Source organism: Dipodomys ordii, unplaced genomic scaffold (genome assembly GCF_000151885.1).
Source record: "Dipodomys ordii isolate 6190 unplaced genomic scaffold, Dord_2.0 Scaffold22, whole genome shotgun sequence".
In the NCBI taxonomy this organism is placed as follows: Eukaryota; Metazoa; Chordata; class Mammalia; order Rodentia; family Heteromyidae; genus Dipodomys; species Dipodomys ordii.
This window is the reverse complement of record NW_012267238.1, coordinates 2,100,325-2,113,553: the sequence shown is the minus strand read 5'-3', so window position 1 is coordinate 2,113,553 and position 13,229 is coordinate 2,100,325. Positions and strand designations below refer to the sequence as shown.

The window sequence follows — 13,229 nt, the reverse complement described above, 5'->3', positions numbered from 1 at the left end:
CCCCCCCCCCAAAAAAAAAAGAGTCTCATGGACTTTCCTGCCTACTCTGGCTTTGAAACACGATCCTCAGATCTCAGCCTCCTTAGTAGTTAGGATGGCAGGCGTGAGCAACCGGTGCATGAGTTTCCACTTCCATTTTTTTCTTTTTGGGGGGTCTGGTCGTGGGGCCTGAACTCGGCCTGGGCGCTGTCCCTCAGCTCTTCAGCTCAAGGCTAGTGCTCTACCTTGAGCTACAGCACCACTTCCGGCTTTTTTTTTTTTTTGTTTATGTGGTGCTGAGGAATCGAACCCAGGGCCTTAGGCATGCAAGGCAAGTGCTCTACCACTGAGCCACCTTCCCAGCCCCTCCACTTCCATTTTTTAAGGTGATTCATTGGAGATTAGAGTCTTATAGCCTTTCCTGCCCAAGCTGGCTTTGATCTATGATTCTCCACTCAGCCTCCTGAGTAGCTAGTATTACAGGCATGAGCCACCAGCACCCCACTCCCAGTCCAGTTTTTACTTTAGTTGTATTTTACCTAATGTTGGCTTCATATCACAAACATCTACCTATGCCCCCGCATAGCTGGGATTACTTATGCACACCACCATGCCCAGTTTAGTCATTGAGATGGAGTCTAGCTTTTTCCTCAAACTGTGATCCTATGTCTACCTCTCAAGTGGCTGAGATGACAGGCATTCCCGCATCTTTATCAAGCTCCCCCATACTGTAACCCAAGTACTTTTCTAGGGATTGGAAATGTTGATACATGATCAATACTTATCACATGATAATTCTGAAGGAAAAAAAAAAGCAAAGGGAGGGAGAGGGATGGATGGGGACTTGCAATGTCATAGAATGACCAGTCTAAGCTTCCCTGAGGAGGTGACAAACTAGGTGTGGCTATGACAAAAAAAAAAAAACAAACAGAGCAAGAGCCTTCAAGGCCCTGAGTTCAAGTGCCTGTACCAGCACACACAAAAAAACATACTTTTATTAGTCAAGCACTGGTGACTCATGCCTGTAATCCTAGCTATTCAGGAGGTTGAGATCTGAGAATCACAGTTTAAAGCCAGACTGGGCAGCAAAGTCCAGGAGACTCTTATCTCCAATTAACCACCAAAAAAGCTGTAAATGGAGCTGTAGCTCAAGTGATAGAGCACTAGCTTGAACAAAGAAGCTCAGGGACAGTGCCTAGGCCCTAAGTTCAAGCCCCAGGATTGGCAAAACAAAACAAAACAAAAAAACCTGGGTCTGAAACTTATAAAGCAAATAATTATTATAAAGCAAAATGCACTTTTAAAAAATAAAGACTGGATGGGCTGGGAAGGTGGCTCAGTGGTAGATCGCTTGCCTTGCATGCATGAGGCCCTGGGTTCGATTCCTCAGCACCATATAAGCAAAAAGAAAAAAGCCGGAAGTGGTGTTGTGGCTCAAGTGGCAGAGTGCTAGCCTTGGGCTGAAGAGCTGAGGGACAGCACCCAGGCCCAGAGTTCAGGCCCCACGACCAGACCCAAAAACTAAATAAATTAATTAAATAAGTAAATAAATAAATAAAGACTGGCTGGGCTCTGGTGGCTCACGCCTGTAAACCTAGCTACATAGGAGGCTGAGATCTGAGGATAATGGTTCAAAGCAAGCTAGACCAGGCAGGAAAAGTCCATGATACTCTCATCTCCTACTAAACACCAAAAGGCCGGAAATGGAGCTGTGACTGAAGTGGAAGAGTGCTAGCCTGTGTGAGAGCCCTAAAAGCCAAGCTGGCAGACATGAGAAAGAATTGGGAGTTTGGAAGGCCTTCTCCCAACATTCTCCATATCTGAAAGTTTCATGGAAAGGTCAATCAGTCCTAGCTTAACAGGAATTCAGATTTCTTTTCTTTTCTTTTTTTTTTCAGTCCTGGGGCTTGAGCTGTCCCTAAGCTTCTTTTGCTCAAGATTAGCACTCGACCACTTGAAGCACAGCATGACTTCTGGGTTTTTCTGTTTGTGTGCTACTGAGGAATTGAACCCTGGGCTTCATATATGCTAGGCAACTACTCTACCACTAAGCCAGCCCAGGAATTCAGATTTCTATTCTAAACTGCAAGGGAGCCTGGGATAGAGTAAGGTTTATGCAAGGTTTACGCTGTACACCATTTAGTAATCATTCCCAAAATAAAGAAGTCGCCTACCACTTGTTTACAAAATATTGTCAACTGTTGATGTTTACCCCTTACTTTCTGCACATACTTCCCTATAGAAAACCAACCTTGATGAATGAAACCTAGGGATCTGAAGCTGGGAGAAGGCTACAGGTCTCCTGGTACCCCACACCTCAATTCCACAGTGCTGTCTCAATTACTGCCTTGGTTCCATTCGCAGCGGGTTAAGGGGATGTGGAGGTTTTCAACAGCCTTGAGCAAGAAAAACTAAGGGACAGTGACAAGACACACACACACACACACACACACTACACAAAACACCTGGGGCCTTACAAGTTCAAGACACAGAGTACAAACCCCAGCTCAGCAGCAATTTTAAGGGAGCCCCTCTAATCTGGCCCATCTTGGCCTTCAATTCCTGGATTCAAACAATCCTTCTTCCTCGACCTCCTGGGTGGTTGTTTTTTCCTTATAATTATTACATCATATTGATTTCTATTAAATATTTAGTTCAATTGAATATATTAAAGGGCTTGTAACAAAACTGTTACAAGAGAGACTTCTGGTCCAAACGTTTGCCAGATTCTTGAGTCCAAGTGTTTGGCAGCTAGTCTTGGGCTGCAGGAGGGTGACCACCTTGCCCAGGCTGGGCCTTGTGGGTAGAAAGGTCCCACTGTGTGCAGTGTCCATTTTCCTCTTGGATCCTTGGGGCTGTTGTTCCCCAATTGAAAAAGCCCCAAATCCAAATCCAACCTACTCCCAAGGATGGTTCTTAAAGTCTGTTTCTACGCTCCTCTGTGCCAGCTTCCTTATTTTTGCTTCGAGGAAAATCAACAAGTACCCAAGAAGGAGCTGTAGCCATTACAATAGACACCATGGAAGTGAGACTATAGCACACATTTGAGCAAACCAAAGGTGTACCCAAACAGAGTGGGGCTAGACACTCCCATCTGCTGACCTCATCTTCCTGAGTCAGGCAATCATCACCCCCAGACCTACCTGACCATGCAAGTTGTCTTCAGGGCCTGGCTTTTCCTTGTGGTGTTTGGCGTCGATACAGACAGAGAGAGGATGAGGCTTGCCTGGAGGAGTTGTGGGATGGGCTGCACATAAGGCCCCATATACCAGCAGGAGCAACAGCTGTGTGCTCATGTGCCTGGCCATGTCTGTACGTGAAGGAAGAGCTTTGGTCACTCTCAAAGAATTAAAGGTGGAACCCGGGCTCAGCTCCAGGAGGCGGAGCCTCGGCTGGTACATCACGTGCTTCCACCTTCCGGGCAGTCTCCCCAGACCCAGTGAGAGACCCATCAGACACCGCGTGCAACCACACAAGTCCCAAACTGACTTTTCAGGGTCAAGAGATACAACTCAAAGTCAAGGTTTGTTAAGCAGTGCTACACAACTTAATCGCAGCACTTGGGAATTGGAGGCAGGAAACTTGAGTTTTTGAGACAAGATCGGCAATCCAGACTGGCCTTTAATAGTAGAGTCAGACACAGCTCAAACCTGTAATCCTAGCAATTCAGGAGGCTGGCTGAGATCTGAAGATCACAATTTAGAGCCTGGTGAGGGAAGGCTAAGAGACTGCTTATCTCCAACAGACTACTCAGAATAAGCTGAAAGTGGCAATGTGGCTCAAGTTGTAGAGCACTAGCTTTGTGCAAAATTAACTCAGGGGGGATGGGAAGGTGGCTTAGTGGTAGAGCGCTTGCCTTGCATGCATGAGGCCCTGGGTTCGATTCCTCAGCACTACATAAGCAGAAAAAGCCAGAAGTGGCGCTGTGGCTCAAGTGGTAGAGCGCTAGCCTTGAGCTGAAGAGCTGAGGGACAGCATCCAGGCCCAAAGTTCAGGCCCCACGACCAATTAGCCTGGCGTCTGTATGGACCTGGGACAATCCTTCATACTCCATCTTTAGATACATAAAATGATTGGGCCAAAAGGGGAGAGCCAAGTCCTTTAGCTGAAGCCAAGCAAACAGCCAAACTTGGAGCCCTGAGTTCAAACCCTAGTACCAAAAAAAAAAAAAAAAAAAGGGATTGGATGGCTCAGGTAAAAGAGAGCCAGCCAATGAGCAGATGCATCAGATACCTAACTTGCATCCTGGTCACAAACAAAAGAAATAAGATTCTTAGCCACAGCTCTGCACACAAAAGTAGCTCAAGGATATAATAATCAAGAGGGTGATTATATATATTATGATATATTATATATTGGGAATCGAGGTTGAAAACTAGCCCAGGCAGACAGATTGGCAAGACTTCTCACCAATAAACCAGCAACTAGGCAGAAATAGAGGCATTAGCTCAAGTGGTAGAGCGCCAGACTTTAGAGGAAAAATGTCAAGTGCATAAGGCCCTAAGTTGAACCCTTAGATTTTCCTTTTTCTTTTTTTTTTTTTTTGCCAGTCATGGGGCCTGAACGCTGGGCCTGGGCACTGTCCCTCAGCTCTTCAGTTTAAGGCTAGCACTCTACCACTGGAACCACAGTGCCACTTCTGGCTTTTTCTGCTAATGTAGTGCTGAGGAATCGAACCCAGGGCCTCATACATGCAAAGCAAGTACTCTACCACTGAGCCACCTTGCCAGCCCAAACCCTTAGATTTTTTTGGCGGGGGAGGGGGTCCCAAATGGCATCGTAAACGTTTATAGAAGTAAGGCATTGGTAGCTCATGCCAGTTAGAAGCTGAGATCTGAGGATCACAGTTCAAAGCTAGCCAAGTCCATAAAGTTTGTGTGACTCTTATCTCCAATAAACTACCAAAAAAAAAAAAAAACAAAAGTGGAGCTGTGGCTCCCATACTTTGAGCAAAAAGGAAGCTCAGTGTTAGTGCCTAGCCCCTGAGTTCAAGCCCCAGGACCAGCATCTCAAGTTTACAGAAATGCCTTACCTTAAGCTGAATGTCTACAGAGATTTGAAGACTGAGAGTCACTGCTGTCTGAGCTATTCTCACTCTTGGGTTTAAGAAATCTTCCTTATGTAGCTGGGATTACAGTCAAGATGTAATTTGGTTGGTGTTGCTAATCAACAGTCTGGGCACTTGTGGTGAGAATTTAGGCAAAACAGGAACTAGGAAAGTTTATTAGCAAATAAATACAACAGAGAAAGAGATTACAACTTTAAACTCATCTTCGGCTATCTTCTGTCTCTCCAGTAGCAGACTTTGGCCTTAGGTTAAATAAGGATTAGAGGCATGTGATTAGAAGTTCAGCATAGTTAAAACAGTCCAAAAGTTTCTCACTAGTTCAGGTTAAGAGGTGGCTCAGAGAGGGGGGGGGTCTGAATCCACTGGTTCAGGGTGGACCAGGTGGGATCTGGTTATCCTGAGAGTCATTGATGCCAGGCACTATCACTGAGCTTCTTCCAGCTGGTCACTTAAGCTGGTCCAGTTGGCCCCTCCCAGATACCCTGTGACCTGGGGATGTCACAGACAGCTTGGTCAATCCTTGGGCCTCCATATCAGAGCCTCCATATCAGAGCTGGCTTCCCTTAGTCACAAGAATGTCAAGAGGTCTTCTAGGACCTCATGCAATGCTCCAAATTCATTTCCCACAAGTCCTGTCATGTCTGTTTCTACACGCTAATCAATAAAGTGAATGTACCCTCGTGTCCCCCATTTCCCCCAGAAACTTGGGTGTCCTGACAGAGCTCTTGCCAAGGCCTGAGCTGGGGGTGTGATCGCTAAACAGCATCACTTAAGCTTGGAATTGAATTCTCACTCAGTTCTCTTTTCTGCTCCACTGCTCTTCTATTTATTGAAGCGTTTCTCCAGTCATTCTTTCATTCAACAATCAATCATTCATTCCAGAACCCAATCCTGTCTCCTTTCACCCACTCATTAATTTTCAGGGTGGGGCAGGGAAATCTGCACTCTTGAAACACTAAATATGGCTCAGTTCTGGTTAGGGGCAGGGAGGTGAACCTCAGAGCCTAGCTGTTGAGGGCATCGGTTTGGCCTGTGATTACAGCTGCCTCAGATCCTGGGGGAAATAGGCACAAACTGTCTTCAGGCTGTTTGTCTAAGGATTAAGTATAGGAAAGAAAACACCACCAAATAAATAGCCTTCCTGGCTCTAAATTCCAAGTCTCGCCTTCAGTTCTTGATTTAGCCATAACATTTCCTACCAACCATCACAGCCTACCCCCACCCCCACTCTACCCAGTCGAAGGGCCAAAGTAGGAGAGCTGAGAACTCAATGCTGAACTGAAGGGTAGGTGCCCTATAAGTTCTAGTTCAGTGATGGACACTAACTTGTTTAGCCTTGCTCTAATCTGGGCCTCAGTCTCCACCTCTGGATTCCCTGGCGGTCAGCAAGCAGAGGTCACTCTCTGTTCAGGCACATTCTCTAGTAGGAATTTTAAGTACTATAGTGTGGCCTCTGATTGGGGGGGGATGGGGGGGGCAAGTTGCATACCTGGGACAGGAGGCAGCTCTCAGACTGGCTCAGGCTTCTGATCTCTTGTATGCTCTCCTTTGGAGCTTTATTGTAACAGACAGTGAGGTTTAGTGGCCTAGGAGACGGGCAGTGGGAATGGAGCCCAGGAATGAAGCCTGAGATTGGGCAAAGGCCACTCAGCTATTAATTATTGCAGGCCTGGAAAGGGTGGATTAATACAAGCTTGGGCTAGGGGTAAAACTTAGCGGCAGAGTGCATGTTTGACCTATGTAAGGCCCTTGATTCCATTAATAGCACTGAAATTTAAAAAAAAAAAAAAGCCAAGTGTGGCTTATACTTGTTATAGGAGCTACTTACCTATAATCCTAACTCCTTGATAAATAGAGATAGCTAGGATCTAAGTTTGCATCAAGTCAGGGAAAAATATTTATCAACCCTCTCTGCTCCTACCTCAAGCAATAAAAAGCTGGGTGCAGTGACACCTGCTTTGTCATCTCAGCTGTGTAGGAGCATAAATAGGAGGACTGCAGTCCAGACCACTCCAGACATAATTACAAGATCTTTTTTTTTTTGGTCTGTTGTGGGGCCTGAACTCTGGGCTGGGCGCTGTCCCTCAGCTCTTCAGCTCAAGGCTAGCACTCTACCACTTGAGCCACAGCGCCACTTCTGGCTTTTTTCTTTTTGCTTATGTGGTACTGAAGAATCAAACCCAGGGCCTCATGCATGCAAGGCAAGAGCTCTACCACTGAGCCAACTTCCCAGCCCAATTACAAGATCTTAATGGGAAAAAATAACAAAAGCAGGGCTTGGAATGTGGCTTAATGGTATAGTGCTTGCCTAGCATGCATGAAGCTCTGGATTCAATTCCTCAGTACCACATAAACAGAAAAAGCGAGAAGTGGCACTGTGGCTCAAGTGGTAGAGTGCTAGCCTTGAGCAAAAGAAGCTCAGGGGCTGGGCACTGGTGGCTCACGCCTGTAATCCTAGCTACTCAGGAGGTTGAGATCTGAGGATCAAGGTTCAAAGTCAGCCTGGACAAGAATGTCCAGGAGGCTCTAATCTCTAATGAACCAGTAGAAAATTAGAAGTGGCTCTGTGGCTCAAGTGGTAGAGCACTGGCCTTGAGCTGAAGAGCTGAGGGACAACATCCAGGCCCAGAGTTCAAACCCCATGACCAACAACAACAACAAAAAAGAAGCAGCAACAGCTCTGGGACAATGCTCAGGCCCTGAGTTCAAGCCCCAGGACTGGCAGGGGAAAAAAATCTTGAACCTAATCAGCTGAGATCCTTCAAGACAATCTAGTCCATTTCCACCATCTCTCTTCTGCCACAAAGATGAGAGGGAGACTCAGGGAACCAAAGTCATCCCAATGTCAGGGTCAGTGCTGGGGAATAAGAAACCCCTATGCCCCCAACTTGTAGGTCCCCCACCCTCTAACTTCTCCAGCCCACATGTCACCCATATCCAGCCAGACATTTGAATCTGTTTGTTTTGGCAATACTGGGCTTTGAACTCAGGTTTTTGCACTTATTTGACAGGCACTCTACCCCTTCATGCCCTCCAGCCCTTTTTGTTTTAGCTATTTGTCAGTAGGGTCTCCTATTTATGCCTAGACCTGCTGGATTCCACCCCTCACACCCCTTCTCCTATGTATCCTCCCAAGTATGTGGGATGGCAGGTACATGCCACTATACCTACCGTGTGTACCGTGTGTGTGTGTGTGCGTGTGTGTGTGTGCGTGTGTGTGTGTGTGTGTTGGTACCGTGGCTTGAATTCATGGTCTCCCACTCTTCCCTAAGCTTCCCTTGCCTCTAGGCTAGTGCTCTATCACATCTACCATTTCTGGATTTTTGCTGGTTAATTAAAGTTAAGAGGCTCTTGGATCTCAAAAACTATGAAAGTTCTGAGATGGGCTGGGAAGATGGCTCAGTGGTATAGCGCTTGCCTTGCATGCATGAGGCCCTGGGTTCGATTCCTCAGCACCACATAAGCAAAAAGAAAAAAGCCGGAAGTGGCACTGTGGCTCTAATGGTAGAGTGCTAGCTTTGAGCTGAAAAGCTGAGGGACAGTGCCCAGGCCCAGAGTTCAGGCCCCACGACCGGACCCCCAAAAAAAAGAAAGTTCTGAGAGAGAGAGAGACAGAGAGAGACAGAGAGTAGGAGAGGGCTGGGAATATGGCCCAGTGGTAGAGTGCTTGTGTAGCATACATGAAGCCCTGGGTTTGATTCCTCAGTTCTACAAAAGCAGAAAAAGCCAGAAGTGGCACTGTGCTCAAGTGGTAGAGCACTAGCCTTGAGCTGAACGGCTCAGGACAGCACCCAGGCCCAGAGTTCAAGCCTACGACCAAAAAAAAGATGCCTGCACAACCACATTCATTGCTGTACTATTCCTAATAGCCAAGATAGGGAAACAGCCCAGATCCACTAGATGAGTGGATCCAAAAGATACAGTACCTAAACACAGTGGAAATTTACACAGCCATTAGGATAAAATAATGTCTCTTGCAGGGAAATAGTGGAACTAGAACAAATCATGTTAAGTGAGATAAACCAAACTTAGAGAGAAAAATGGCACATGTTCTCTCTGATATACAGAAATTAGATCTAAAATACACTGGGATACAATAAATTACACAGGACTCTAGATACTTACACACAGTGAGACCAAAAGAGTAGTTAGGATTACAGGCCTGAGCCACCGATACCCGGCAAGAGGACATGCTGAAGAGAAACACAAAGGTAGCAGGGCTCTACTTATAGGGCTCACACCTATAATCCTAGCTACTCAGGAGGCTGAGATCTGTGGATCACAGTTCAAAGCCAGCCCAGGCAAGGTAAGTCCATGAGACTCTTATCTCCAATAAACCACCAGAAAACCAGAAGTGGCACTATGGTTCAAGTGGTAGAGCACTAGACTTGAGCTGAAGAGCTCAGGGATAGTGCCCAAGCCCAGAGTTTAAGCCCTACAACTGACTAAAAAAAAAAAAAAAAGCACAAAGGTACAATCCTAAGTGCCTCTTCATTTTTATATAAAATAATATACAGGGGCTGGGAAGGCGGCTCAGTGGTAGAGCGCTTGCCTTGCATGCCTGAGGCCCTGGATTCGATTCCTCAGCATCACATAAGCAAAAAGAAGAAAGCCGGGAGTGGCGCTGTGGCTCAAGTGGTAGAGCGCTGGCCTTGAGCTGAAGAGCTAAGGGACAGCGCCCAGGCCCAGAGTTCAGGCCCCATGACCGGTCCCCCCCCGCAAAAAAAATATATATACACACACATACATACATACCAAAATGAACTCAAGATATGGAAACAAGAGATCTCTTTTTTTTTCTTTCTCTCTTTTTTAAAGTTTTTAGTTTTTGATGATTCTGTCTTCTTTTGTTTATTTGTTTGTTTGTTGGTCATGGCTCCACACTTGAGCCACTGCACCACTTCCAGTTTTCTAGTGGTTTATTGGAGACAAGAGTCTCACGGACTTTTCTGCCCAGGCTGGCTTTGAACCGTGATCCTCCGATCTCAGCCTCCTGAGTAGCTAGGATTATAGGTGTGAGCCACCAGCACCCGGCTTTATTTGTGTTTTGTCAGTAGTGGGGCTTGAACTCTGGGCCTGGGCACTGTCTCTGAGCTCTTCAGCTCAAGGTTAGCACTCTACTATTTGAGCCACAGCACCACTTCCAGTTTTCTGGTGATTAATTAGAGATAAGAGTCTCATGAACTTTCCTGCCTGGACTGGCTTTGAATCATGATCCTCAGATCCTGAGTAGCTACGACTATAGGCATGAGCCACTGGAGCCCGGCTAAGTCTGTCTTCTTTACCTTATGTACAGTGTATTCAAGTGTATATATATATCTTTGGGTTGGTTGGGGGGGAGGGTACGGAATTCAAGGGAATAAGGGTGAAAAAGTACAGTAGTGGAGCTCACTGGACACTGATGACAGTGAAGTATTCAACTATACACATGGCTGGAGACAGGAAGAAGGGACTGGAAGAGAATGAGGGAACAGAAGACATTGTAGGAAAAGAAATGTACTCATTACCTGGCTAATGTAATTGTAATCCCTCTGTGCATCACCTCTATAATAACAATAAAGTAAATCAATTTAAAAAAAGAATCTCCTGGATTTTTTTTGCTGTCTCTGGCTTTGAACCTCTCTCTTCAGATCTTAGCCTCCTGAGTAGCTGGGATTATGATTGTGAGCCACCAGCACCCGGCTTTGTACCCAGCTTTTTATTGGTTGTGATGGGGTCTAACAAACTCTTTTGCCCTTGCTGGCCTAGAATCATGATCTTTCATAATCTCTGCTTCCTGAATAGCTAGAATTACAAACATGTCACCACCTCATCTGGCCCTGTTTGAATGTTTTTCTGTGTGTCCGTGCCAGTCCTTGGGTTTGAATTCAGAACTTAGACATTGTCCTTGAACTTTGTTTTGCTCAAGCTAGAACTCTAACACTAGAGCCAGAACTCTACTTCCAGCTTTTTGGTGATTAATTGAAGATAAGGGTCTCAAGAATTTTCCTGCTCAGGCTGGCTTTGAACCACGATCTTCAGATCTTAGTCTCCTAAATAGCTAGGATTATATGCATGAGCCACTGACACCTGGTTATTTTAATTTTTTTGTGTGTGGGGTTTTTTTTTTTGAGGTAGAGTCTCTATAACTCAAAGTTGGGCTTGACCTCTCAGACCTCCTGCCTCAGCTTCCCACATACACACATCAAATGCTGAGATTATAGATGTATACTGTGTACATCTATAATTATCACAATTGTTACCATATTGGCTAGAGCCTCAGTTGTTAGAAATACCCAACCTTCCCTCCCTTCTTCCACTTACTTCCCACTTGGGTATCCTAGGTTAATTTAGATTCCTTTCACATCTCCACCCTGGGCTAGGACACAAGGCATCCCCCCTCCCCCGCAACACACACAGTGGCACCACTAGAGAGAAAAAGGAACAAGGAGCAGATTTTAGCAAAAGAAAAGGAAAAGCTATATTTCCAGGTGCCTTGAGGCTGGGGGATGTGGGAGTCAGCCCTCTATGTACCTCAGTAGAGGTTTAGGGAAGACACAGTCCTAATACCCTGGTGAATGCCTTAGGTTTGGACCAGAGGAAGAACAGGTAGGGAATCAGAGAAGGTAGTTAAATTTTTGGCCCTTCAGGGCCTACAAAGAGAGCAACTGCAAGGACCCGGGTCCTAACTTGCTTCCCTGTCTATTACCTCAGCAGTGAGCTTTAATCTTCTGACACCCTGGGAACAGTATGTCCTCTGCACACCTCAACAGGTAGAGGGCCTCTGGAATCTCAGACCTCTGTCCTTGTTTTTAATCAGCTTGTGGAAGAAGGAAGGTTGGCCAGCTCCCTAGCAGTGCTGGAACATGGGGGGCCTCTTTAAATGAGATCTGCCCTGTCCTCCTCTGTCCCTACCCTGGGGGCTGATCATTAACTGGCCTGTATGGCTACTCCTCTGGAGGAATGAGATTTGTCCCCTGGGGCAGGCCTCTGAACCTGAGAGTCCATCAGTAAAAGTAACCAGCACAACTTTCTGTCCTAAAGAGAACCCGAGCCCCTTGTGAATTCTCACTACCTGCTCTGAATGAGAAGGTGGTGAATGAGGAGGTAGTGGTGAAAGGCCCCCCCCTCCCCTCTGCCCCTCACCTCCCAATGCTAGGATCATCTGACCATCCAGAAGAGATCAGGCATCCTCCCTAGACTCCTCGCAGACTGATCCAGGCCTGGAAACTTACTGTCAGCAAATTGCATCTTTGCAACCTTGCAACACAGCTCAAAGCTGCCCTGTGACCAGACAGCACTAACAGGAAGGTATACAGTGTAAGACTCTAGGGTGAGACTCAGCTACTAATGGGGAGCCAGGGAGAGGGGCAGTATGGAAGGAAGAGAAGCCTGAGCTTTTCGTGAGTGCCAGCCCCACATACCAGCCATTCATATTGCCACTGGCTGCACCGCAGTGGAAATGTCACACGGAAGTCTGACTCTTAAGTCTGACTTCCTTCAGCTGCACAAAAGATCTTAGACAGGTGCCCCTAGGGCAGCAGCCTAAAGATTACAGATCCTGTTTGTTTGTTTGTTTTTTGTCTCATTTCCTGCTCAACTCCACGTAACCTTTACCTCAGCCATCTAGGAATTCTGTTTGAGTTTCTCATCTAAGTGTCAATGCTTCCCAGGACTATCTGTCCCTATTAGACTTTGTAAAGGTCTCCAACATCATTCTGTTGGCTAACATATACAGGGCTCACTGGAGACCTGTATATGTGCTTGGGATGAAGGCCTTGTGCACTTTCACTACCTGAGCATTCCTCCAGGCTTACCCTAACCTGGCTCCAGGGATCTGTCACAAAATAATTTCACTAGGGTCTTGCTTTCAGGTGTGAACTTTTTTTTTCACATTCTAATTTGTTTTAAAGTCACAAACACCTTTTAGTCTTCACAATGATAGTCAGTCATCATTATCTTTGTGTGTGTGTTTGTGTGTGCGTGCGTGTGTGTCTGTGTGTGTGTGTGTGAGTTATAAAGCTTGAACTCTGGGTCTGGATGCTGTCCCTTAGCTCTTCAGCTCAAGGCGAGCCCAGAATTCAAGTCCCATAACCAAAAGCAAAAAAAAAAAAAAAGTGTCAGAATATGGATGCCAAATAACACCTGTAGCAGATTCATATACCTCACGTTTGCCATATCTCTTGATTTTACCCAGAGCCCT

General features: G+C 46.2%; 1 protein-coding gene across 5 annotated transcripts in view; it reads right to left on the bottom strand.

The window, feature by feature from the left end:
• The window catches only part of LOC105984109 (folate receptor alpha-like), a 14,987-nt gene extending 3,096 nt beyond the window's left edge, over nucleotides 1–11,891 (bottom strand). Inside the window, exons 1-3 of one of the 5 annotated variants that reach the window (XM_013014192.1) lie at nucleotides 11,736–11,891; nucleotides 5,012–5,104; nucleotides 3,123–3,289 (exon numbers count right to left, since the gene is read on the bottom strand). In XM_013014192.1, coding sequence (XP_012869646.1) covers nucleotides 3,123–3,287 — 165 coding nt within the window. In that variant the 5' untranslated portion in view covers nucleotides 3,288–3,289; nucleotides 5,012–5,104; nucleotides 11,736–11,891. Of the gene's footprint in view, nucleotides 1–3,122; nucleotides 3,290–5,011; nucleotides 5,191–6,536; nucleotides 6,636–11,735 lie in introns of those variants that run through there. The other 4 variants (XM_013014191.1, XM_013014190.1, XM_013014193.1 and 1 more) reach the window with 4 other exon arrangements.
• Between the last annotated feature and the right edge of the window lie 1,338 nt (nucleotides 11,892–13,229).